A 27,301-nucleotide genomic window follows, 5' to 3' on the forward strand; every position below is an offset into this window, starting at 1 on the left:
ATCATTGTAGAAAGGCCATGGATGGTTTATCTGCCACTTTTTGGAATAATCAGACAGGTGATTTTGTGATCGGTCCTACAGGGGGCAGTTTAAATCTACAGAACTTTGACATCTAGTGTAGTCAACTTCCTTCTTACCAGTGTTTTACAAACGTTAAAAGTTGAAGGTAAACTCAGCAGTTCCCTGCAGCAACCCATGTTTGTTTCAGTTATGGCAAACGTGTGTGATCAGGTCCATTCAATTCTCGTCTTGTGGGTGGGCACTAAGAGGGGAGAGAGCGAGAACAGCGGAGTAAGGGGAGTCAAAGACCGCCAGGCGCTCAATTCATCACGGAGAGTCCTCGATGAGGAAGTGCAGCCCACTGGACTGGCTGTGCGGGGGGGACACGCCGCTGTGCTCTGTAGATCCTGCACAGATCGTGACCCATCGAAACGCGGCGAGATGCCCGGGCAATTGTATCAATGATCATGTGCCTTATTGGCACCGAATCGGTGCCTGCTGAGCCGTAAGGTGTGTGGAGTGGAGGGGGAAGTAAAGCGGAGGAGGAGGAGTGGACAGCCTGGCAGACAGGTGCACTCTTCTCAATCTTCTTTCATTTTCTCCCAGTCCCGTTCAGCGATTGCATGAGCCATGGACACCCGCAAGGAGAGCCAGGCAAGAAAACAGCCGATGAAACCTAAAACGTCGAAGCGAAAGAAGAACAAATACAAAAGTGGCAAGTTCGTCAGGAGGAAATCGCTGCGTTCTTTTGGGAATTTTATGGGAAGGATCCTGAAAACTTTGGGCACTTTAGGGCACTTCGGCGACGCAGAGCCGCCAGACGCGGATGAGGACGACGGCGGCTTCGCGAGGAACGCCTCGGGCGGTTTCAGGGACGACTTTTCGCAGACCTCCAGGGAGGGAGCCGCGAAGAGGAGCTCCGCGGTCTCCTCCTATCACGGCTCGGTGAAGGAGCGGCTGTCGTGGTGCTACGGCGACAAGACTCCCGGCGTGTTGGGACTGAAGAACCACGGCAACACCTGCTTCATGAACGCCGTGGTCCAGTGCCTCAGCAACACGGACCTGCTGGCCGAGTACCTCGGGCTGGGGCAGTACAAATCGGATATGCGCCGCAGGGGGGCGAACGGGGAGGTGAGGGCGGAGGAGGCGCCGAGCTCCGGGGGAGAAGTGACCGAGCAGCTGGCGTCGCTGGTTCGAGCGCTGTGGACGCTGGACTACACCCCGCAGATGTCCGGGGAGTTCAAGGTGAGGACGGGGGCTGCTACCTAGTGCTCTGTCGGCTGTAGAGTTCTAGAAATGTTTGAATTTGGACTCTTGGTTCCCTCCAACAAGTTTACAATTAGGTGGAGGTGGAACCTGCTAAATGGGGCACCGGCTGGTAAAAGATACTACAAAGCGATACAATGAAAAGATATTTTAAAGATGCGATACTGTGGTGGTTTTTTTCCACTAAGAAAAATATATTTACTTACAACAGAACACGAGCTATTTGGTGAAGTACGGTTTTCACGGCATGGTATCTCTAAATGGGAAGTTTTTAATAAAAAAAAAAACAACAACAACTGCTCTCTATTCTTTGTTGGTAGTTGAGATGATATAATCACAACAAGCACAAGTCAGAAACCGGTGACTTGGTGTATTTATATATGTAGCATTTGTGGAAAAAATGCTGGTAGTATTGTCGATATGAACTACTTCAAGTTTCAAAATGAAACCATCCTGACTAGATAAAACTGGCTAGATTACAGATCCTCCTTGAACATTTGTAACTTGGTTTTTCCTTGACTTGGTTTATCTTTGCGTCTTCAGCCTACATTTGAAGTCAAATGGACACCAAGACCGGAGAAAGGGAGACAAATGTGGAATAAACATGATTGTGCTTTCTAGAACAGAAAGGGGAAGTTTTTTTGAATTATCTCAGGATATCCACTCCACATGTAGTTTACACCACAAATAGTTTTTGACTTTTAAAAAGGTGGTTTCACGAATCTGGTATTTTGTTTTTGGGGTATCAGAACTACAGAGCTGGTTCATTGATTTATTTCTTACCGTTGTCTGTAACCATGGTAACATTCTGGAAAGTTTCTGTTAGCTTCTCATATTGGGGATCAGCACCAAGATGCATACAATAATACAATCACTTATACAGTCTTTAAAGGCAGTTTAAAATCTTTCCTTTTACAGGCCGGAGATGGATCAGTGTTTAAAGACTTGCTTAAAGCTGGACCTTTATAATATTTCCACCTGTCAGACAGAATCATTTTATTCTTGTACACCATTTAGGGCCACAACAACCTGGAACAGTAGGGATTTTTCCAATCCTCAGGTTGAATTGTTCACATTCTTCACACGTGAATCTACTTCTGTTCAGGAAAAAACAAACTGGTGAAACCTGTTGTTAGTGCCATGTTCGTAGCAGGATACTTTACCAGAACAGCAGCAATGTTTCAGAAAGATCCTGATCTCTGGTGAGCTTTATAAATCAGTCACTGGAGGCAAAGTAAATATTTGAAATAAAATGTAAGGTGTGAAGGTTATTGATTGTGGTTTAGTAGGCTGAACGCCTTACTACTTTTAGGTTTGGCTTTAAATCTTTTGTAGATGTTGAATTAGTGGTAGCTTGTCATCTAATGGCTGATTCCATTCAGCCTGGAGTATCTTGATTTGACCTACCTGTTCCAGTCCTCTTAGTGGTTTGACTGCATTTTCAGACTTTCGTAGGTGATGTAAAAGGAAACGAGCATTCTTATCTAAGATAAACATCTGTTGTAAACATGTGACCACTCTACATTAAGGCCTTTAGCTGTTACATCGTTTCAACAAGAGGTGTCTAAAAAGGGCTGGAGTGAGTCGGAGTTGTACTCCTCGAGACGCTCTTCCTTGTCAGATGAATGAGACGGAACCAGTAGGTTTATTGAGGAGGAACCACTCAGAGGTTCAAGTATGAGGAAGTTTAACACAAATGTTGAGATACTGTAAATTGCTCCAGATGTGAACCAAACTTGAGTCACTGCACACTGTTAACTTCTTAAACCTTAGGCCTCTATGAGATCTGCTTGAAAATGAATTGACTGTATCTCGGGAACTACAAGGTTTATTTAAATGGTTCTGGGATGTCTTGTTCTTAGCTGCCATTATTTCTCAGGATGTAAAAGAAGACAAAATAAGAGCCGAAGTACCGCAAAAAAATAATCTTCCATGCGGTCTGCGCCCTGTGTGTAAAAACGTTAATTAATCAGACAATTTAAGTTGTGCAGGGCAGTTTCTCAAGAGCCCATTTGCCAATTTGGATGATTGACACATCCATTGAACCATCAGAGCCAATAGAATCCTAGGGACTTTACAAAAATCACGTAGCCAACATAATTCACCAATCACAGTGAGGGAAAAGCATGGATTATAGGAGCTGAATGAAAGTCCATGGTAACCTTAGAGGAGTTGCAGAGATCCACAACTCATATCCAGCTTTTGTTGCTCAGCCGCAAGATTTTTTCTGGACAAAAGTAGCAGACAGTCAACCCCAAAAATGTAAGAAACTATTGCAGGCATTTGAGCAAGCTCCTTTTTATGGGGCGTTTGAAATGATTTAGAGATCCCATTTCTTCGACAGTCGGTCTACTTTGTTAGTTTTGTTAAAATTTTGGATGTTTAATTTATTGTGGGTAAAAAAAAAAAAAATCACAAATTAACTTGTATCTTTAATTTAAAAAAATGATTTTCTTGGCCCTCAAATCCTTCCAGCTTGGCGAAAGGTTTGGACATCTCTGCTTTAGGTGAATAAACTAGAAACATCACACATTCACTTTCCTCTGAGCAGCTATTGTCCCCCAATATTGAAGCAAAAGTCCTTTACTCACCTTTTTTCTCTTCAAGCGCCCCATTGCTGAAACGCAGTGATTGGTACGTATTTGCCTGTTCCTCTGTGAAACTGAAGCGAGGATGTTTATTGTGGCAAGTGCATTCAACCTGGGAAGGAGGAAGGCCCCCTGCTGGGAAGGCAATAATGGTGTTCAGTGAGAGGCTGGGAGAGAACGACTTGAGCATAGAAAGGGTGACATTGCTCGTAACCAAACGGACACGCTTCTAGTTTGGAAGGAACCCCCCGATTATTAATGAAAATCTCTTTTCTGGATTTTTTTCTTGCTTGATATTAGGATCTGGTCATTCTGTCTGCAAAATGTAGCACAAATAGAGTCATTTCAATATTATTTTTCATTAATATCATTTATTTCTCTGCTTAAATAGTTCTCTATCACACTCGGAAAAGACACATAGATACTTAAAAATCTCACCTAACATATCACATGTCATATTTACAAGTTTTTAATTCTTTGTATGTTTGTTAAGTATAAATAAAAAGACTTCTCTGTGAATTCCTGGTAGATATTTCTAGAGGGGCCTGTCTTTAAACATGGAGCCCGAGATGAATGGATGGTTGACACATGGATAGGTGGGGGTGGGTGATGATGGACAAGCAAAGGCTGATGGTTGGATGATGGATAAGCGGACAGATGGATGCATAAATGAACGGACAAAGTGATTGGTAGATTCATGCACTGGTGGATTGTGGGATGCATACAACATTTAGAAAGTGGGATCAGGACTCAAGTGTACAAAGTCTATCCGGTCCTTTTAAAATGAATCATATCCTGTACTTGCTTATGTAATTAATCCAGATTACATTGGAACCCTGATATTAAACCACAGAGTACAAAGGATGTGTAGATTCTTTAAAGGATATTTTTGTTTTAATTTATATGAGAAACAACAGACAAGCGAAGTTAAGAATTATTTGTTTGCTGGCATAGTAATATCTCGATCGGTCCTGGGTTCACTAATTCCCTCACTATCAGGCACACACACCAGAGGTGTGTGTGCCTGATAGCGATGTTATCCTGCTTACATGAAGCAGAGCTCAGACATGAAAAAAATGAATCCTAACAAGATGAGGTCTGACCAGCAGATTTTTGCCAAACTGTTGGTTGTTCTTCCCAATAATGAGGACAGACCAGCTCTTTTCTGTGTGATCTTTTTTTATTGCTTTAAATGTAACAATAATTGGGCATAATTAACAATATGCTGCAGGTTCCTTGACGAAGGTAGTAGAAATGAAAGATTAGAAGAAGATCAAACCAAATATTCCTAACATTTATCTGACTGAGTGAACTCAGAGCGCAGCATCAATGAACATCTGAACATTATCTATTTTTATTTAAGCTTTGCATATGCCAATCAATCTCTGTCGACTTTAACCTATCAGCCACGGTCATCCTCCTCAGGACTGATCCGATTGGCTAAATGAATCATTGATATTTATAGTCAGTATAAGGCATTCTTGAAGATATTGGGATTTTATAATTAAAGATGACCCATCTGTCTTTCACGTCTAACCTGCTCTTTCCAATTCTTTTTTCTCGAGAGTACAGGTCCTTCTCAAAATATTAGCATATTGTGATAAAGTTCATTATTTTCCATAATGTCATGATGAAAATTTAACATTCATATATTTTAGATTCATTGCACACTAACTGAAATATTTCAGGTCTTTTATTGTCTTAATACGGATGATTTTGGCATACAGCTCATGAAAACCCAAAATTCCTATCTCACAAAATTAGCATATCATTAAAAGGGTCTCTAAACGAGCTATGAACCTAATCATCTGAATCAACGAGTTAAGTCTAAACACATGCAAAAGATTCCTGAGGCCTTTAAAACTCCCAGCCTGGTTCATCACTAAAAACCCCAATCATGGGTAAGACTGCCGACCTGACTGCTGTCCAGAAGGCCACTATTGACACCCTCAAGCAAGAGGGTAAGACACAGAAAGAAATTTCTGAACGAATAGGCTGTTCCCAGAGTGCTGTATCAAGGCACCTCAGTGGGAAGTCTGTGGGAAGGAAAAAGTGTGGCAGAAAACGCTGCACAACGAGAAGAGGTGACCGGACCCTGAGGACGATTGTGGAGAAGGACCGATTCCAGACCTTGGGGGACCTGCGGAAGCAGTGGACTGAGTCTGGAGTAGAAACATCCAGAGCCACTGTGCACAGGCGTGTGCAGGAAATGGGCTACAGGTGCCGCATTCCCCAGGTCAAGCCACTTTTGAACCAGAAACAGCGGCAGAAGCGCCTGACCTGGGCTACAGAGAAGCAGCACTGGACTGTTGCTCAGTGGTCCAAAGTACTTTTTTCGGATGAAAGCAAATTCTGCATGTCATTCAGAAATCAAGGTGCCAGAGTCTGGAGGAAGACTGGGGAGAAGGAAATGCCAAAATGCCAGAAGTCCAGCGTCAAGTACCCACAGTCAGTGATGGTCTGGGGTGCCGTGTCAGTTGCTGGTGTTGGTCCACTGTGTTTTATCAAGGGCAGGGTCAATGCAGGTAGCTATCAGGAGATTTTGGAGCACTTCATGCTTCCATCTGCTGAAAAGCTTTATGGAGATGAAGATTTCATTTTTCAGCACGACTTATCACCTGCTCACAGTGCCAAAACCACTGGTAAATGGTTTACTGACCATGGTATCACTGTGCTCAATTGGCCTGCCAACTCTCCTGACCTGAACCCCATAGAGAATCTGTGGGATATTGTGAAGAGAACGTTGAGAGACTCAAGACCCAACACTCTGGATGAGCTAAAGGCCGCTATCGAAGCATCCTGGGCCTCCATAAGACCTCAGCAGTGCCACAGGCTGATTGCCTCCATGCCACGCCGCATTGAAGCAGTCATTTCTGCAAAAGGATTCCCGACCAAGTATTGAGTGCATAACTGTACATGATTATTTAAAGGTTGACGTTTTTTGCATTAAAAACACTTTTCTTTTATTGGTCGGATGAAATATGCTAATTTTGTGAGATAGGAATTTTGGGTTTTCATGAGCTGTATGCCAAAATCATCCGTATTAAGACAATAAAAGACCTGAAATATTTCAGTTAGTGTGCAATGAATCTAAAATATATGAATGTTAAATTTTCATCATGACATTATGGAAAATAATTAACTTTATCACAATATGCTAATATTTTGAGAAGGACCTGTATAACACATACTGTACACACTCTTATGTGTAAAGTCAACAATAAAAACTCTGAACGTGAAAGAAAGAACGTGCTGCAGGTTCCCTGATTGAGGTGGACATTCTGAATGCAACAGAAAATGAAAGGATTACAAGACTGTCCCCATTTATGACTGAAAGCAGGGTTTGGAATGAACTCCAAAATTAAGTGCTTCTGAACCCAGGATTGGTTCGGACTGTTAATCCATCAACAAGCAGCATGGTTAAAATGGTTTCATAAACGGAAAAGAACCAACAGATTTCACATCTGGAGCTGATAAAAGGAATATGGTTAGATGTTGATCACTGGCCAATGATCTGGTGCTTCCCTGCTTATTATTTTGCAGCCTCAAAGCAAATGGTAATTGTTGACTCTTCATTTATCCTGAACTTCGAACATAAAGCAATGGCCTTCTCTCTACTCCAGAATATGAAATAAACATGTAGATTGTTTTCCCATTGCTTTTTAACAATCTCTCCTATGATCAAGGTGATAATTGCATATTATTAGATCAGGTTTCCCTTTTAATTAAATCTCCATGGGAGAGGAGTCTATATTTTAGGTTTTATTTGATGGAAAAATGTCTGCTTTGTAATCTTTTTTCTTCTAATAACTTATAATGCAACAACATCGGCTAAAAAAACGCCAGTGAAGTTAAATGTTGAGCACCAGAGACTTGCGGTCTGGTCTGCAAGATGAAGCCAGTTGCCTTGTGTCCTGGCTATATGACAGTGATGTAGTGCAGGGAAGTTATTTCTCCACATTAGTTCTTGTTCTTTTTCGAGGGCCACGCCAGTTCTCACTCTAAGTGCTGACAGTGTATACATTGTAGACCCATAAAGCAGTAAGGACATACACCACCTGGACTCCTTGTGCTGAGCTGCACAGAAATGCTCGGCCCGGCTGCCTCTGATTGCTGTACTTTTTCAGCACAGCAGATGGGAGGCCCAGTTTGTTTTAAGACTTCAGCACTGTTCATAAAATGGAGCTTAACGTTTCTACATGTAAATTTCATCCTTCATCACCCATCTTCGAGTCGCTGAAGGGAACAGGACTACACGGCTTGCCTCTTGCACAGAAATGAGTCCTCTTGTAATTATGATAAGAGAAATGCTGGCGGACAGCAGCATGAGTGTAGCCACTCTGCTGTGAGGAAAGATAATAAAGAAACACGAGGAGGAGCATGTCTGCGCTGAGCTCTCCAACATGAGACCCATCAGAGTGTTGTTCTTCTAATTTATGTAAGGGAATAAATCCGTCCTGAAATATTCGGCCATACTGTAACATAATGACAGAGTTAGACTCTACGTCAGGCTCAATCACTGAAGTTATAAATTAATGCAGTGCCCTGCGCTGTCCGTTGCCTTCTCAGCTGGGAATTTACAGGCTTGGCTGTGAATCCTCAAAGAATCAATTTCTGAATTTCAGAGGAGCCCAAAGAGCCTTCTGCCGGCCCGTTTTGTGCCGATCAGCTGCAGAATCAGCTGCTGAATCCCTCCCTTTGGAACATCTGAGGGAAATGGGGAAGGTTGGAAGATTTTCAGAGTGGTTCATCTATGGAGCATGACTGGTTTTTAACATGCACTCCTTTTATTTGCCATGAGAAATGTTTGCAATGTTTCCCACTGGATGTCTGAGGTGAATCCAAAGCTCTCGGGATGATGGCTGCAGAAGAAGCAGTTAGCATTACTAACTGTAAGCATCATATCCTTAGTGAAATCCCTGCAGAGTTGGTAGACTCATACCTTAACAGTAGGCCTTCCAAAAGGCTGCCAACCTTTTCAAATTTGGCATGGTGCCTGCCATGCGCACACAGGCATCTACGGGCAATTTAGTTTTGCCAATTAACGTAACAGTTTTTGGACCGTGGGAGCAAGCGGAGTACCCAGAGAGAACCTACGCTGGGGTGAACATCCAAACTCAATGCAGAAAGACCCCAGGTCGGAAGTTGAACCCAGGACCAACTGCTGCAAAGCAACAGAGCTGCCAACTTCCACTGTGCAGCCCAAAACAGAACATTTTTGCTGTAATATGTTCAGCTTCCTGTTATCTGTCAAAGTCCCTATGATGTCACAGCCTGCAGGAAGAGCCAAAATGCTGCCAAAGAATATAGTTTCCCATCTACTGTACTGATATTAAAAAGGTTGAGTTTTCTTCCTGCAATACTTCTACACCAAGTTGTGTTGTTAGAGCTTGATATGGTGTGTTTCATTTGGAAAAATATTGTATTTTTAGTTTCCAAAGATTGGCCAATTCCAGTCACCAGACAGTTTCTCGGTGTATCTTTAAACATAAGACTAGGAGGACCGTGAAGGTTCTTTGTGAACAGAAATGGATAGATGAATATGGGCACAGAGAGTGGCAGAAGTGCAAGTTGTAAGTGACCAGTGCCCTAAGTCTGGTCTGTTCCCTCAGCAGAGGCGATCGGACAGCACCCAGCAGCAGAAAAATGAAACAAAGCAGCCCGTAATTAGACATTCTGTCCGTTCTGCTTCCAGCCACACCTGTGTGTCAGCAGCGTGTCCAGGATCTCCAAAGGTTATCCTGCCTAATAATTTGTCAGTGTCAGTCAGTGTGCCACTAAGGAATCCAAGCAGGCCTGTTTGGCAGACAGCTCTTTTCAGGGAGGGAGAGCGGCAGCTCATTTTCTTGATGAATGTTTATAGTAAATTTCTTCCCTGCCAGGTCTCTGATCCGTCAATGTTTACACAGTAGGATGGATGTGGGGGGGGGGCTAACACATACACTACACTAATAGTGAGAGGTGAAGTAGAGGTTAAAAGGTAAAACTCTAAAGCAGACATCTGGGTGTGGATGCAGGGAATGTTGGTGGAGTACATCCCTGCCTCTGCTGCACAGAGAGGTCATGCCCCCAACTGTGGATGCTACACAGGCGCATATCTGGGTTTTATCATCTCTTGACTTTAACTCATGCTTTTATCTTCTTTGTTGTTGTTTCTAGTTGTGGAAAAGCTCACCATGTCTTGTATCCTTCACCTTTATTCCGCTTTTCAGATATAAAATTAGATACAACCTATCTGTCCCTAGCCAACTGATCAGGTTACTGATTTGCTCATGTCTGTATGGAGTTAAAATGTTACCATTTCATATGTGGTGAAATCTTGAATAGCATTGGTCTGCATCGGGCCTTCAACCCATAGCTATGATTTGATAAGAACATGCTTACTTCTGAGGAGTGAGATTTCTCTCTGAAGGCTGATCTTTTCCCACCACTGACTAAATATGTTGTCAAAACCCGACTAGTTACGTCCGCCAGGACTCCCGCTGGCAACAGTATCCAAGGTTAAATAAGGTTAGTGGGGAGGAAAAAAAAAGTTTTCACACTGGAGTCAGATTGTGACCTCCTGAACAGGATCCAGCACCTTGTAATCAATGCATCTATCAGTTTGGATATTTCATGGATTATTCCATAGTTTAGTCCGTTAACTGGGTAAAAGTGTATTTTCTTTATAAATGAGCAATAATAACCACTAAAAGGGAAAGTTAAAAAAGTGAGAGTGTATGTGTGTGAGAGATCCTGTCATATCCACAATAGAATGGTTCCTCAGTGCAAAAATAAGTCACACAAAATCATCCTCACACGTGTGCAATGAGACAGCGTCCTCTAGAGAAAATATCACTCACAAGGATGAGACTAGACCAGATTTCAACAATATTTCTGGAAAAAAAAATGATTGAGGTTTGAAGGAACAATACACGTTAGATTCAACAATTCATTCATGTAACAAAAGGGGACCTCGGCAGTGTGTGGGAGAAGTGTCCACAACCACAACATCCTGGCATCTCCTCCTCATGCTCCTCCTCACCAGCTTGGTCACACACTGCTGAGGAACAACATCAAATTCTTCAACCAATATTTGTCCCAGTTTAGCCAGTGTGGGTCTGTTGGTCCCTCTGGACAGCGTACCCAAGCTAAACCCATAAACCTTCGATGGTTTTGAGATCAGGACAGCACACCATTCAATAATACTAGCGCTAGTCTTTGACAAACCTTTCTCCGTAGGGACAAGGATGGATCTCTTGGAGGATGGAGATTGCATTTTTGCGCTTACAGATTGCGCTTTTCTTTTAAAATTGACCCTATTTAAAGAGAAATAAACAGCTGTTTTAGATTTATGACCAAGAATCATTGTTGCCACAAAGAAACTAATGCAGATTTCATTTCCCTCGAGTTTTACTTCAGCTTTTTTTTTTCTCAAATTGTTTTCAATGTTTGTGGAAAATATAAGGAAATTGTGCCTGGTATGTTTGTGCTGTCGATTAGAGCAGCTCTTCTCCGTTTCTGTTCTTTTGTCCAGTGTTGGTCAGGCCTCTCGCTCTCTGCTCCTCAGAGGGCAACTCTGTGAGCGAACCGTTGATATGTGTAGGCATTTACATCAAATGTATGAGCTGTACAGCTGTTGGTTCTGCTGCATTGTGCCATGGAGTACATGAAGTACTACTTTTATTTATTTGGAATGATTCCAACCCAATGTTTCTCGCTCTCTGCTGCCTTCTCTTCTGACTGCATTAAACATAATGTCTTAAGGACCGACCCCTATTCCAGACTGGGTCCAGTTTATTAGGGCTCTAAAAACTAAAACCACCTGTATACCTACTACACTCCATTCAGTTCATTTCAGTTTTAAAATCTTTATTAATCCCAAATGGAAATGAAATGTTCTGTATCTTCTTGATCCAGTAAGACACTGGAGGTGTGAACTGTTTTGTTACTTGTGGTATTCTTAAGAAACCACAAACCAAAAAATAGAATAGGTTTAAAATGAACAGGCTCACTAAAGGACAGAATGTTTGCTTCAAACAGGTCCAGTGTGTTGTGGGCTCAGACCTTAGTTCTTGAGATCAATAGGTCTTTCATTAATCTCTCAGCTCGCCTAAGCCTGAGACTTCCGCCCACCTTTATCCTCTCCTTGAATACCTCGGAAGTGTTTACTCAACAAGCACTTCAGATGCCACCTGACCCATGTGCAGGTCGGCTTTGAGGAGTGTAGGTGTCTGGAGGAAGTTGGCATTCAACTCCTCCTGCTATTCTTTTCCTCCTCCGGTCTGAGTCTCAGCTGCTGCCATTTTCTTTTTAATGTTTTTTTATGTTTGCATGGTGTTTACATCTGCATTGATGCACGCAAAAAAGCAACGTTTTACCTTTCATTCCGATTTTTGATTAACCAGCTCAGATGATTGAAAAGTGTTTTTATATATTTCTGAAAAGAATCTTCTTTATAAACAGTTGTTTTGAATGGATTAAACACAGAAAAATAAATCTCTCGCTCTCTGACTCCCGAGAGACCATTAGTATGTCCCCGACCTTCATGACAGGGCCAGTTTTGAACAGGGCTTTTTTAAAAAAAGGTGTTGTCTCATGTCAAAATCTGACTGAGGAGGAAGAGGAGCTGCAGATGTGCCAGTCAACCCCTTTCAACCAAACGGCAAAGTCAAGCCTAACTACCCTGTCGCTCTTGTGGTGAGAAGGGAAGCAGAGATCTCTACGATGAGTTTCATGCAGCAAAGAAGAAGATGTCATTGCTAGCTTTATATTGCCACAAACTGCAGTGTTTTTCACTGGGGTGTTATATGATGGACCTGCAAAACTGAATGCATAATTGGGAAGTAGAAGGGAAAGGATCATGGCTTTCCACCAGTTTTCACAAATAAAACTCCTATGGGGGTATGTCTCTATCAGCCTTCGTGTAGAGATTACTTTTTCTTTTCCTGTTCTTCACTGAAATCTAGCTGAGATTTAGTTAGTTTGGATGGAAAGTGTTGTCCTGTTTGAAGGCAAATCTCGGCAGCCTGTTTTGGGGGTTTTCTTCCAGGACTACCCAGTATTTAGCTCCATCTTCCCATCAGCTCAGAGTAGCTCCACTCAACATGACGCTGCTCCACAGGCTTCTGATCAATGCTGTTCTTGCCCAGCCTGTCAGTTCAGGTGGATGGCCATGTTTGGGTAGCTTTGTAGCTGTACCACACTCCTTTCATTTTCAGGTGATGGATTTAATAGTGCAACTTTCTCCCTGACCTGTCTGCAGTGTTCTTTGGTGTCCCTGATGCTATTTGTTCTCTGCTGTTCTCTAACAAAACTCTGAGGCCTTCACAGAACAGTTTTATTGAGATACTAGTTAGTTGACTTTTGAAGGCAATTGGTTGCACAGGATTCTATTTAGGGGTACCAGAGTACAGGGAGGCCGTACTAGGCACGAGTAGAAAGGCACACTGCCCTTCTCAGATCTGTATTCATAGAAAATCTAGAAAACCATGTAACATTTTCCTTTCACTGGATAACTATGCAGTAATACAGGAGTGCAGGAATTCAACTTTTCCGATTGGCCGCTGTGTCTGAGGTTGTGTGGTAGTTTCATTGAGACACTCTTGCAAACAGATATGAAAGTGATAAGCGAAAATAACACACCCTGCTGCGACACACACACACCTCCGTGTTTTACTATATTTATGAGGACTTTTCAGTTACTTCCATTGACTTCCATTCATTTTTCTTGATTTTTAGTGCCTAACCCTAACCCTGACCCTCACACTAACCCTAACCAGTTACCTCACCCTAACCCTAACAATAACTCAATTCATACCCTAGTCCTAAACCTAACCCCTGTCCCAAGAACGGAATTTGAAAAAGTGAGGACCAGGAAAATGTATTCACTTTGTCAAAATGTCCTCACTTTGCGATTAAACAAGTACAAGAACACACACACACACACGCACATAACAGTTAGTGATAAAGAAGTGTGCAGCAGTGACGTCTGTCTAAAAGTCACCTCATCATCGAAGTCCTAACCTCTTGACCTCATACCTCTGCCCATACTCAGTGCTGTCCTTTTTAGTCTCTTATTCCCACTTATCCTTTGCAGTTTCCGGTGTTTTTCCTATTTGATTGCTTAATAAATCTGTGCTTTCTAATCCTGTCACAACTGTGCTGTCCGCTTGACAGAGATACTGATGATCACGCGCTCGCTCCTTGTATTTTGCCAGCATCACTCCTTCACTCCACAGCTCCCTCTTTCCATCTGTCCCACGTCCCTTCATCCCCTGTCAGCGCTTCCTCATGGTGATGAAGCTCATTAACAGGCCTTCTCAGTCAGGTAGAATGGAGCAGGAATGCAAGGCGGGGAGGGGGCTCCCCTCAGTGTTTATATTTAGATCCTGGGATACTGCAGGTATGATGTGCTGATTTTTAATGAGGTGCGCAGCAGAGTTTGGATGCTGTCAGTCTCACACAGAGACAGCGAAGAAGAGACGGAGTAGTAGCCACATACTGTAGAGTTAATGCTTCCATTAGTTTTGGGTGTTATTGTCTGTCACTAAAGCCTGTTTATCCTATAAAGCTAAATCTGTCAAAGTTGGAGCAATAATGTTCATTTGATTTATGTCACAAGATACCTGGAATGAACTTAACCGCAATGGAACCATAGCAATAAAAAATCATTTTGTAGATTAAATGATTCTAGTGTTTTGCAATGTAAACACATTCTTTAACCTAAAAAAATATCTATTCCTGTTTTTATGTCTAAAATTTCTTCAGTTCTTTAGAAACTCTTCCAGATTAACTGATTAATGAATATTTCCGTAAAGCTCTTAAAATAAAAAAGCAGCACATGTTTTATATGACGGTCAGTTTGCTAAAATCGAAATTAAAACGACGTGAACCTAGAAATCACACTATATTTCTTCATTAATGCATGGTCTGCAGTAGTATGGTGATGTTGTTCTACCTAACTTTCTCATTAATAAACATGTTCTCGATATTGGTTTTTTGACAGTGACCATTTTTATTGCCTGCACAGTTCTTTGATGGTATTCTCTGCTTCAAGAGCTGGGTGTCAGAAAGCTGCTACAGTGTTCCAATTATAGCTGCAACCAACGATTATTTTGCTAATCTAGTAATCTGTTGACTGTTTTTCTGATTAATTGATTAACAGTCGGATAGGCAAAGGTCCCTAATTATTGACAAAATTTGAACCAGGTGAAGCTAAAGCTAAAAGTGACTAAAGCCATGCCACTTGAGGAGGTCTATATAAAGCACATTTACAGACAAAGGTTTTCATCTTTAATGCATAATGTATATATGTTTTGTACAGTTTTAGCCAAAATACTGTTATGATGGGGTTGTTCATTCAGCAAATGGCATGTTTTAGAGTCTGTATACTCCAGTTAACGATAATTTGATTACTAAATTAGTTAACAATTATTTCAATAATTGATTAATCATGATTAATCCGATTGATTGTTTCAGCCCTGAGTCCAAAAACACTTCATAATAAATCTAAATGTGTGGATTTATACTTTATTTCAACAAGATGTGACTATGTGACTTGGCACATACAACTTCGAAAAGTATTTTGTAAACGTGCGAGGACCCAAACCCTGCTGTAAACCTCAGGCTAACCTTGGCTTGCTTCCTCTGTTTTGATATGATTTATTGATGATTTGAATCTTGTTTTCTTTCAAATTAAATTCAAAAATACTTTATTCATCCCAAAGGTAAATAATTATCTGGTTCCAGCTGATTTTGTGTGGGTAAAACTAACAAATAGTAGTTGTCCTGCTTCCTGAAATAAGGGCTTTTCTTTAATAATAGTGAGTGATGTTTTTGCAGTGTGCTGTGGTTGGGTCTCACCCACATGGCTGCCCGTTGAGCCTCCGCCTATTGTGTCAAATAACGTAAGGTGTGGACTCGTTCCAGATCCCGATCTGCATGAAGATTTTGTCGATCACTTTTTATATGATTTCTTTTTTTTCATCTAACTGTCTTCAGTACTAAACCAGTGGTAGGGCTGGTTTTTAAATTGCTAATTAGTAATTTATTCTTTTTGATTTCTTTTGAATTAGCCAGTCTTTGGAACGTAGAACATGAACGTGCTCAGAATCGTTTCATCTAGACTATTGGCCCATAGCCTTCATGATCATGAGTTTAGTTATCGATACAATTGGGATGCCAAACATTACGTTCTTTACAAAATAATAGGAAAATAAAGAGGAAACTAGTGTTTTCACCTGTTCTGTAGACAGTGAAAGCTCAGAAATTTAGTTTTTGTGTTACTCTGCAAATTTGGGAGTATCGTTTCTGATTCTTGGGGACTACTAAAGTAATAAAAAGGGCATTCTAAGCTAAAAAAATGACCTTAAGTGAAGTAGTTTTGACATAAATTGTTCATAATTTAAAACTGATTTTAAAACACAGAGGTCAGAATTCTGGTTCATTCTGGTTAAGAGGACGTCCCCTCTCAAAAAGGATCTCTTAACTCATTGATACAAACTTCTCGCCCGTTGTCAAACACAAGGATGTCTGTGGCTGTTCGCATGTGTAAGAATTATGGTTATTGATTAATTCATATTTATCAAGAATTATAATTTAAAATCATAATTTAAAAAAAATTGATTTCTTAACCAAAAATCATTACTTGCAAATCGAAATCAGAGATGTCCTCTGGCGTTGTAATTATGGCTCAAGGCCCTTGATAATTACAAATATTAAATTCTTAGTAATAATTAATAACTATTACTAGATGTCACTGTTTAATCAACCGCTTCACCGAAGGTGGGGGAACTTGGACCATATTTTGACAGACAAATCACTCTTGCTCAAAATACACACAAACACTTTCTCTTTATCTACATGAATATTTATTAAATCAACAGCCCTGATACACTATTCTGTTTCAATAATCTTCACCTAATCAAGCATGCAAAAAGTCTACACAAAACGGGTAAAATAACTAATTAAACAAGATAAAACAACATTGAGTTGTCTATGAATGTCCAACCAGCAGTTATGGCAAAAACAAGCAAAAATATAGTACTGAGCGAAGCTTTGGGAGTGGCCTCCACCAGGCTGCAGTCATAAAACCCCCAAAGTTGGAGCTCAGTGAAACACAAAGGGTCATAAAACCTTTAGGCGGCAACCAGTGGAAAAACATGAAGAGTGAAGACAAAGGAATAGTGAGTGTTCCACCATGAGGTTCTAGCAGTCTAACTTTAAGTTCACCTGAGTCTGCGCTCAGGTGTTCAAACACAGTGAGACACGCACAGCTTCAAAGCGTGGCAGCTTTCAGAGTTTAACAGCAATTAAAGTTTCAATAAGACATTGCATGCACATACAACTTAGAACACATTGGACTATAAGTGGCGATTCTAATATAGTAGCAGATGACACTGGGAGGTATAGTAGCGAACAAATGGTCCAACACAGGCCTATAACAACATGCATCTGTTCTGCTCCAGTCACAAGTGGAGAGCTTTGTTTCCACAGTCGAGAATTAATAACAACAAAGTAACTCACGTGAGTCTATAAAGTCCCAGTTCACCGGGAGCTCAGTCCTGAGAAGCTTGTTGCAGGCATGCAGAGACCGAGGGACTGTACGCTCTGGCAGTCATCCGGGATTCAAAGAACCGTAGGTACAGTCATATTTTTCATTCTATTTCATCACTACTGACCGCCAGAGGCAGTGCTTTAAGCACTGGATGACAAATACCAATGAGGTCCCGAGGGATCCAAAAAAGAAAACCCACAAGAACACAGCAACAACAGCACCAGCTGAGTGCACACAGCGGGTGAACACCTTTGGAAAGAGGGAAAGACCAAAGGGGAGGACCTTGAATTGGAAATGTCGCCCTGAAATGCAAAGCAGAGAAACTGCCAGTGATCCGGGGCTATAGGGACATGAAAGAATGCGTCTTTCAGGACAAGAGACGTGAACCAGTCGGCTGGAGAGATTGCCTGCTGGACCTCCCTGGTGGTCAACATGTGAAAGGGCATGACCCTCAAGTAAGTGTTCAGACCCCTTAGGTCCAGTTTCAGAGGAAGCAAATAAACTGAATAAAGCCCCTTGGATTCATAGGCACTATCACACTCACATTTAGCATTTTTCCACCTCGTATGGATCTATACCGATTACAGCGATCTTTGTTTTGTACCTACACAACATTTAAAGTGTCTCTGTAACATGCTCCAGCACTTAAAAAAGCCATAGCTCACGCAAACAAACAAAAAATGAATAAAAGCTGCGGTAATGCCACTCATAATGGTTTTCCTATGTAACTCCATTTACCAGTTATAGAATCACCATGGCAAATTTCCAGAGTCACTTACCTCCATTCTAGTCTTGTGGGAACTATCTGTTATCCTGTTTCTTTTTTATGTTTTTTGTAAGGATTAACAAAAACATGGCGCAGTGCGTTTTTTTAAAGAAATATTTGGTTTTTATTATACCAGACAGAGAACAAATACAGATGCATTTGTATGCAATCGTCCGCCTCACCAATGCTATCGCCAGCCTGTCCAAAGCTAACGCAAGTGAGTACTCTCCTTCTCATTTGCCAGGGCCGGCTGCTCAGTTACCGGCGCCAGCCTATCATTATTTAGATCAGTAGCTGGCTTCAGAATGGATATAGCCTTCTGCAACAAGGACGTAGCCAGCGCTGGGTGCGCAATAGTCTTAATTTTGGCACTAATACCGTGCCATATAAAGCTTCAATAATAGAGTTATGATTCAGGTGGGTTTAATTATGTGGAATAATGGACCCCATTTCTGAGATTTAAGCAATCGGAAATGATTAGAAGTTGCAAATAGAGGTGGTGGTTCCTACTTCTAAAGAAGGGGACCAGCGATTGTATTGTAGCTGTCAAGGGATCACGCCTCTTGGGCTCTGTGGGAAACTTTACATGGTTGAAAAGGAGGCTTCACCTATTGTAGAACCTAAGGTTCAGGTGCAGAAGTGTGACTTCTGTCCTAGCTGTGCAACAGTGGACCAGAGCTTCAACCAGAGTCACTGAAGTGCGGTTTGCCATACATCATGTTTTTAATGGCTTTTGGAAAACGCTCATCACCATGTCTCCAGAGGCATTTTTGGTGGGGAGTGCTCCAGGAGTATCAGGGCTAATGGGTTCTTGTGTAACCACAACAGGAGCTCTGTCTACGTTTGTATTACAAAGCTAAGATTTTCCCTAGGTGGGTCGGACTCTGCTATGGCTGCCCCTTGTGTAAAGAATCTCAAGATGTAGTTGTAGCGAAGAGAGAACCTGGGGACTTCAGATTCCCATTTTGCTTTTGGCAGATGATGTAGTTATGTTTTCATTTTCAGGCTATGACCTTCAGTGTCCACTAACTGGTCTGCAGCCAAATTAAATGTTTAAGAGGAGTATCACTTCCTCTAAGTTTCTGGCCGAACCTCAAGCAAAGGATTCAAGTATTCCAGAGTAATGGTGGTATAGAGCAGGATATTGGCGATTGGGGGCCTCAATTGTCGAAGGAGCTGCTCTGGTCTGCTGTAAGGAGGAAAGAGCTGCACCTAAAAGCTTGCTCTTTCTTGGATTGTCTACACTCCAACACTTCCCTTTCAGAGAACTTCTCTGAAGTACTACAGAAGTACTGTACAGATCGTTACCAAAATAAAGTGACCCCAGATGGAAGTGGCTGAAATGAGCTCTGGGATAGCTCAGCACTAGGGGTACAAATCCCTGTGTCTTTCGATTCTGATTTTTTAGGGTTATGATTTGATTCAGAAACTATGTTTCTATTCAAATGGCCTAGACATTTTGTTGAGATTATGTAATTGGCAAGAACGCACATTTGTACCTCTTGAACTTCATTAATTACTTTCCCATGGATCTCCTGACGTTTGCTCTTCACTGTAAAATGGTAGTGTTTTGAATCTGAACAGGTATATCCAAGGTAGAACCAGTATATAGAAGCTTCTTATTGTGGTCACTTACCAGATCTTTATTGAATGCTTTTTTAACTTCACGTACAATTGGTGTTTCAAGGAAGTCTGCCTGTGTGTCAAAAGCAGCTAGGCAAACAATGGAGCTATTACTGACAGAGCTGGTGTGGAGTCCCCCCCTCACCCAGAAATATCTCCCTAAAATATTCCTGTTTATTGTCCTCTCAAAAATGCAATGGGTTTTTGCCCCTGCATAACCTTAAACCCCTCGCCTTCGACTGAGCTGCATGGTCGTAAGTCCTTATTGAAATAACAGGCGATGGACAGGGAAATCAGGTTGGATCACACTGTCCTCCTGCTCCATGCTAACATACTCCATTCAGACAAAGTGAGCTGTCCAACTAGCTTTCTGTACGGTGGGCTTCTTCTACGGTCCCCGAGTGGTTACGTAGTGATATGCAGTATGCTTGGGAGTAGGGGTGGCAAAAATGTAAACCTTAAATGCATTTTAAAATATATTTTTAATAGCTTTTTTAATCGATTGAGGATCTGTAGGACTAGGAATCACAATCCTTTAAAGAATTGTTATGTTTTTTCAGCACCCATATTCAGGACATACTTGAAGACAAAGTTCAGAGCTTCTTCATGCAGGGGGTCCTTGCTGCTACTTTGTTTAGAAAGGAGTTGCAGTGATTTGGACATTAGATCTGGATGCCCCTGGGTGCCTCCTGTTAGAGGTTTCCCAGGCTTGTGCCCCAGGGCAGACCCAGAACTTGCTTAAGGGACTATATCTCTATCTGGCCTGTACATACATTAGTATATATTGCAGCAGGAGCTGGAGAGTTTCTTTAGGTTTTCTTTAGAGTCTCTCCGAGACTCGTTGCATCTGCTACTTGGTATGACTATTGAAGACGGTAACCCAGAAAATGGTACTCCAAGAAAACATTGATGGGTTTAGAGCACAACCATACTGTAAAAACTAGTTGGAAAATCCAGATTTTGGTATTAAATCAAAACAGACGTCATTATTCTTTAAGACTATTTGAAATGTTCTTGCCAGGTAAGTGTGTATGTGTGTATTATAATTACAATCATGTCTTAATTGAGATGTTTTCCTCCCTTTCAGAGCATAGTGTCAAAATACAGCTCTCAGTTTCGGGGGAACTCTCAGCATGATGCTCTTGAGTTTCTCCTCTGGCTCCTGGACAGAGTTCACGAAGATGCCAATGCAAGTCCTGACAACAACAACAGCAGCAGCAGCAGCAGCAAGACCAAAGCCAGCACTAAGGTGAGTCCATATTGCTTGGATTTCTTGCTGCCGCTTTCCTGCCTGACTTTAAGTCTTAAATATGTTTAATATAATAGATGGCCTGCTGGAGATGGACACATGTCCATGTCTTTTCTTTGGAAATTTACCACCAGATTTATTAAAAAGATGTCTGCTGTCCCTCATGTCTTCCAGCATGCCAGGTTTTCTTTGAAATATTTGTTGGAAACTGTAAAAACCTGAAATTCTGAAGGATCAAGCTGATATGTTGAGTCTTACGTTTTTCTTTTCTGACATGAACAGATATCCTCTGTTCTACATACATGTTGCCATTGAGCAAGTATTCATGCAACTCGAAGTTTTTCACATTTTGTCATGTTACATCCACAAACTTCAATGGAGCGGGAGATTGACAGACGGATTGGTGCGGCTGCCGCAGTAATGGGGGGGCTGTGCCGGTCCGTTGTGGTGAAGAGAGAGCTGAACCGAAAAGCAAGGCTCTCAATTTACTGATCGGTCTACGTTCCTACCCTCACCAATGGTCATAAACTTTGGGTCATGACCTAAAGAACGAGATCCCGGATACAAGCGGCTGAAATGAGCTTCCTCCGTAGGGTGGCCGGGCACTCCCTTAGAGATAGGGTGAGGAGCTCGGCCATCCGGGAGGGTCTCGGAGTAGAGCCGCTGCTCCTCCACATCGAGAGGAGCCAGTTGAGGTGGCTCGGGCATCTATACCGGATGCCTCCTGGACGCCTTCCTCGGGAGGTGTTCCAGGCACGTCCCATCGGGAGGAGGCCTAGGGGACGGCCCAGGACACGCTGGAGGGACTATGTCTCTCGGCTGGCCTGGGAATGCCTTGGGCTCCCCCGGAGGAGCTGGAGGAGGTGTCTGGGGAGAGGGACATCTGGCCGTCTCTGCTGAGTCTGCTGCCCCCGCGACCCGGTCCCGGATAAAGCGGAAGACGACGAGTACGAGGACTAGTGGTTTAAATAAAAAGAGTGGATTAAAATAGAAATATACATTTATATCTGATTAATTGATCAATTATTGAATAAAACTCTTCTTTTTATTTACTTGTTGCATTTAATGGCACACTATTTATATTTCTAGCTACTTTTTTCCGAGTAATTATTTTATTGAGTCATTTATTTATTTCTGTATTTATTCTTAGTTATGGCAGGATTGGTCCTTCATAATTCCTCACACTTAAACCAAAATAAAGTTTGTGACTGTAACGCAACAAAATGTGAATAACCTCAGTCGGTATGAATACTCTAAAAGCACTGTAGCTGCACCGGGTTTATCCGGGTTACTCAGAAATGCGGTGGAAGCTTGTCAAACTATGTGCTGTAAAGTTCATTAGGTTCGATCTTATTTGTGGAGACCCCTTCTTTTAAGAGTTCTTTAAAAGGACAGGATGTTTGGTTTCATTTCACAGCAACAACTAAAACACACAAGTGTAAAAATGTCATTTTGTGTGCAGCTGTAGCTTTATCTGGGGGGAGTCAGAGATTAAGGCTCTTTAAGCTGCTGTTCAGGTGAGCCTGCCTGGTCTGATCTGAATCTTTGTGTTCAGTTGCTCTTCTTTATGTTGAGATGTGAAAGAAGCAGCTGGGAAGGTGGGAAGTGTCTCTTCCATCTCTCAGTGTGTCTCTGATGTGAGATGCTAACCTTGGATCTGGGCTGTTGGGCTGTATCCAGCATTGGATGTGATATACTGAAGGAGAATGAAGGGCATACATGGCATGATGTCAATAATGAATAAAATCCTTTACTAGGTTCTTCTTTACAGATGTATCTTTATCCAATGATCTCACAGTTTCTTCCAGACTTAAAACATTAATAATTATTACTAGAGGAGTTAGATGCAGCCTGCTATTGTCGTGGCCTGGATTTCATAATGGACTTCCTAATTAGTTTGATTTTGTATGTTTATTGTTTGCACCACAGTGGTGTTTACTGACAGCTTGCTGTGGTCGGCACCCACTGTGATAAACCCTAGCTGTGATTACACATGTTAAATATCTTCCCAGTGTTCGGTGATTTAAATCCATAGATGAGTGCAGTTGGTGTTTAAGTGCCATAGCTGTGCTACCCACCAATAAGCTCCTCCAAAGAAGAACAGAGAAAAGAACAGAGGTTGGATTCGGCTGATTAACATTAAAATAATTGAGTATTAATGCTGTTAATCGATTCAGAATGGTCCGTGTTCGCATCTTAAAGCATCGACAAATAGATTTTATTTTCACGCGTTGTTTATATGTGCAAGGGCTAAGTTCAGTGAGCTTCTATTTATACTACATTTCAGTCAACTGTGGCACAGTGTTGGACTAATGGGTCTGTGGTTTTACAGTCCAGACCTGTAGGAGGTGATAAACTGACAGTCTACCTTTTTTTTTAAAAATGGCTAACCTTCAGTCTTCTTTATCCAGTACAAATGTCCACACAGAGGAGTGTTGTTGTCATCAGAGTCCAGTAGCCTGTAGTATGATGAGTTCACTGATTGGAAAAAAATCTAATCTTACCCATCACTGATCAGAGCCGATCAGGCTACAAATTGGCGTTGTACTTCTCTAATATTCACCATAGTAAATGGTCACAGAGTACAGCTAATCAAACCTGTCTGTCTCTTATTAGTTGCCTTTAATGATGCATGATCTATCTTAACATCGGTATCGGCCGATGTTTGTCATTTTAACATGTTGGTATTGGTCCCTTAAGTAATACTTGTCTGATATTAACAATCGATATTTATTTCCATCTTGTTGCCGTTTGTGTGTGTGTTTGGGGAGAGCAGAGGGTTGGCCATGGGTATTTATGTGGGCATGTGACAGGGGGGGTTTAACTAAAGCAGAGAAGCAATGACAGCTGTGTCATCGTTTTTTCACGATGTCAAAAAGGGTGGGGGAATGTATATAATTGATCTAATATTGGTTATCAACCATAGCAGTAATAAGTTTACACATGTATATCGGCCCAAATTTTTATATCTGTGTATCCCTAGATGCAATTGTAATCAGGTTGAGAAATGCTAAAAAAAAAACCATTGATTCAGTCCTCTTTTCTTTGTTTTTTATCTGTAGCTGAATAGGAAAGTTTAACGTTCTTTAAACAGCACACTATCATAATATCTGGCAGTCCACACTGTTTTGTTTTGGTGTCGCATTTTTAAGCTGCACAATGGACCGTAGCTCCGCGCACCTAGTTCTGCACATAAACATCCTGCATGTGTTCAGGTCTAAAACAACACTGTATTCATACACAAGGGTGCACAACCAAAAAGGCTGAACGAACATTTCCGGTACGTTTTCGTGTTCAGTTACACTCCTAGGGACGCTACTCCTTTCACTCTGCTTACTTACATAAAACACTCTATAATGAAGACCTCAAAGGAACTGCAGAAGATAACAGCAAATATAACATTTTAGACCCTTAAAAAAGCCTGGTGATTTGAACTAGGTTTGTGTATCTTTTACATTACCCTAGGCTTGGACTTGTATGAGTCTCCTACTATACATTACATTTTTAGCTGTATAACCACTATAATATAAAACAAAATGTAAATAACATGTCCTAATTGCCTTCATTTGAAACACATAAGCAAAGATTTCTCCTGCTCCTATAAAAATAATTAAACATATTATTACAGTTATATTGATGTTAATTATACCATATATTTATTATTCCCATGCTGTTGCCGTCCATGTTTTTTGTCCTGCAGAAATATTTCCAAACAACCTAATTTATATTTGTTGTAAAACAAAAAAAAGGGGAACAATTAAATACTGGCATTGCACAGTAACAAGTGGGGGAGGGGCAGGGTATAGAAACATTTACACTCCATACAGCAGGAAAAAGCATTGTCCACTCCCCCACTTTAACTTGGCCTCCCATTGAAAGGACTTTTAGTTTTTGAGATGGTTTTTACAAAGCCTGAATGTTTAACTGCTAAATACAAAAAATCATTCCTGACATTTAAATTATTATCTTACATAGCCAGAAAGTCAGAATGAACCCCTCACTTAATAAATAAAGTAAATAATCATCCAATGCTAGCCTAACCTATTTATTAATAAATTGTCTTCCTTCTCTTTTGTTCTTGCTCTGTTTTTTCAAGTGTTGCGTCTTTTAAGCTTTAGCCTCCTCCTCCATGACTGCTCACAGTTGCAGGTTTAAAAAAATAAAATAAAAGAGTAAAATGGTTTTAGCCAGATAATAATAGGAGCCTGTTGGAGAACAAGGATAACAAAAGAGGGAGTAGAATGGTTGAGCAGTGGGAGAGGAAGGCAGGGAAGCTACTTTCACTCAGTGTTATAGACTCAAATCCACAATACTGCAGCTCAGGGAATTCAAATTAGGACAGCAAATGATTTGTTGTTCTCATTATTGGATTGTCTGTGAATATTTCCTCCCTGGTAATCTACAAGTATATTTTGTTCAATATGATATGGGCACGTAAAAACAAATACTGTTGTCTGTTTTTCCAAAGCTTAAGGTGGCTTCTTTCCCATTAAGTCTGATGTCTGAACAGCAGAGCAGTAAAATATACTAACATAAACAATTCATAAAAATAAAAATGGAAAAAGTGATAAATCTTCTAGGTAAGACAGTCAACAGAGTGATTTTCTGCTAATATGATATCTTCCCTGAACATTTAAGATTAACATCTAAGAAAGAACCCACTCCTATTGGCTAACATTCTCTCACCACCTCCTCCATGGATTCCAGAGTACAGCAGGAACTGGCCATCCTGAAAAGCTTTCACCATTTCACCACCTAACAGCAATAAGCAGTTTATTAATGCAAAGTCATCAGATATTCAGATGTTGCATAAAGTTTTCCTGCTGAAGTTCATCTGGGTTTCCTTTATCTTCTTGTTGGAGAATTTCATACGGTTACACTAGTTGACAAAATCCCTGCTGTATTCAAGTGAAGTTCCCTATGATGCACATCTAATAATGGTTTAATTACCAGAGAACTCCTGGAGGTCAAAGGTGTTTTAAACAGATGCAGTCTAGTTCTGGTTTTATTAAGTCTTTAACCTGTCAGATTTTAGCTGACTCTGATTCTTATTCAACTGTAATTTTCGGCATTAGGAGCGGTAATTGTTTATTTAATTTGATGTAATGACAGTGTGAGAGAGGAGTTTCTGTAAAACAGGTTCTACCGTTATTCTATTACAAAAACATGATCATAGAGGCACCATTTTAAGATGTGTGTGTATTATTAGTTTTTTTGTTTGAGCAAGGTCTCCCACACTTGTTGATTCACAACCACAAACAGGGCACCACACTGCCCTCCTAAAAGTAGATCCTTACCCTAACTCAGTGACTTTCTAAAGGCTGCCAGCATTTCCAGTTCCCATGACCGATGGGAGTAGACACCTCAAATTAATTCCACAGAGACACTTTGCTGTAATCTGTTCTGTCTTCCTGGAATCTGCGAAAGTCTCACTCCCTGCTTGAGTGGCAGCCTGACAGAACAGCAGACATGTCTCCTTAGTTTCCTTGACTTCCTTTTTAAACAGATCTCCAGGAAGAAAAACTGTGACCAGAATAGGCCAATTCTAGCTTCACTGGCGCTGACTGGTGACTGACTCAGGAAAAAAATGAGAGATTTACTTCATTGCTTACATTTCTTATATGTGCATAAAAATCCTTGAAAGTACATTAACAATGCATTGCACAAGTTGATTTTGTTTTGTATTTTATTATATTTGTTGTGGCTGGCCTCAGTTTCCAGCAGCAATTGGGTGCGAGGTTGGGTTTGGGTATTTCTGTCTTTTGGTTTGATTTTAGAATTTCATTATTACAGTGTTCTTGAATCCTGTACAAATGCAATATTTATTATTTGTCATGAGAAATCTTTACATTTAAAAAAAAATCTAATTTCAGTATCGGTGTAGTATTTAGAAATAAAGTAAGATCAAACATTTACAAGTACAGCTCAAAAACTTTAATATCTTGAGAAAAAAACTATTTCTTCACCCATTTCAAAAAGTGAAACCCATATACTATGTAGATTCATTACACATAGAGTGAAATATTTCCAGCTCTTATTTCTTTTATGTTTATGGTGTACAGATAATGAAAACTCAAAATTCTGTTACTTTGACAATTTGAATACTGTGAAAAAGTTGCAAATTCATAGAAAGCTGAGTGGAAAGAAAGGTGTGATTGGAAGAGGTGCACCAGCAATAGCAGTAACCTCAGCTTTCCAAGGGATTGTCAGACATAATCCATGAAATAATTTGGGGGATCTTCACAAGGAGTGGACTGAGACTGAGTCAGAGC

General features: G+C 41.0%; 1 protein-coding gene across 1 annotated transcript in view; it reads left to right on the plus strand.

Annotated features, from left to right (window-relative positions):
• Nucleotides 1–64: 64 nt before the first annotated feature.
• usp43a (ubiquitin specific peptidase 43a) overlaps nucleotides 65–27,301 on the plus strand; it is a 221,709-nt gene continuing 194,472 nt past the window's right edge. The window contains exons 1-2 of the mRNA XM_047365938.1: nucleotides 65–1,245; nucleotides 20,868–21,029. Coding sequence (XP_047221894.1) covers nucleotides 631–1,245; nucleotides 20,868–21,029 — 777 coding nt within the window. The 5' untranslated portion in view covers nucleotides 65–630. The remainder of the gene's footprint in view (nucleotides 1,246–20,867; nucleotides 21,030–27,301) is intronic.

The sequence above is a fragment of the Girardinichthys multiradiatus genome, chromosome 5 (assembly GCF_021462225.1).
Source record: "Girardinichthys multiradiatus isolate DD_20200921_A chromosome 5, DD_fGirMul_XY1, whole genome shotgun sequence".
Lineage (NCBI taxonomy): Eukaryota > Metazoa > Chordata > Actinopteri > Cyprinodontiformes > Goodeidae > Girardinichthys > Girardinichthys multiradiatus.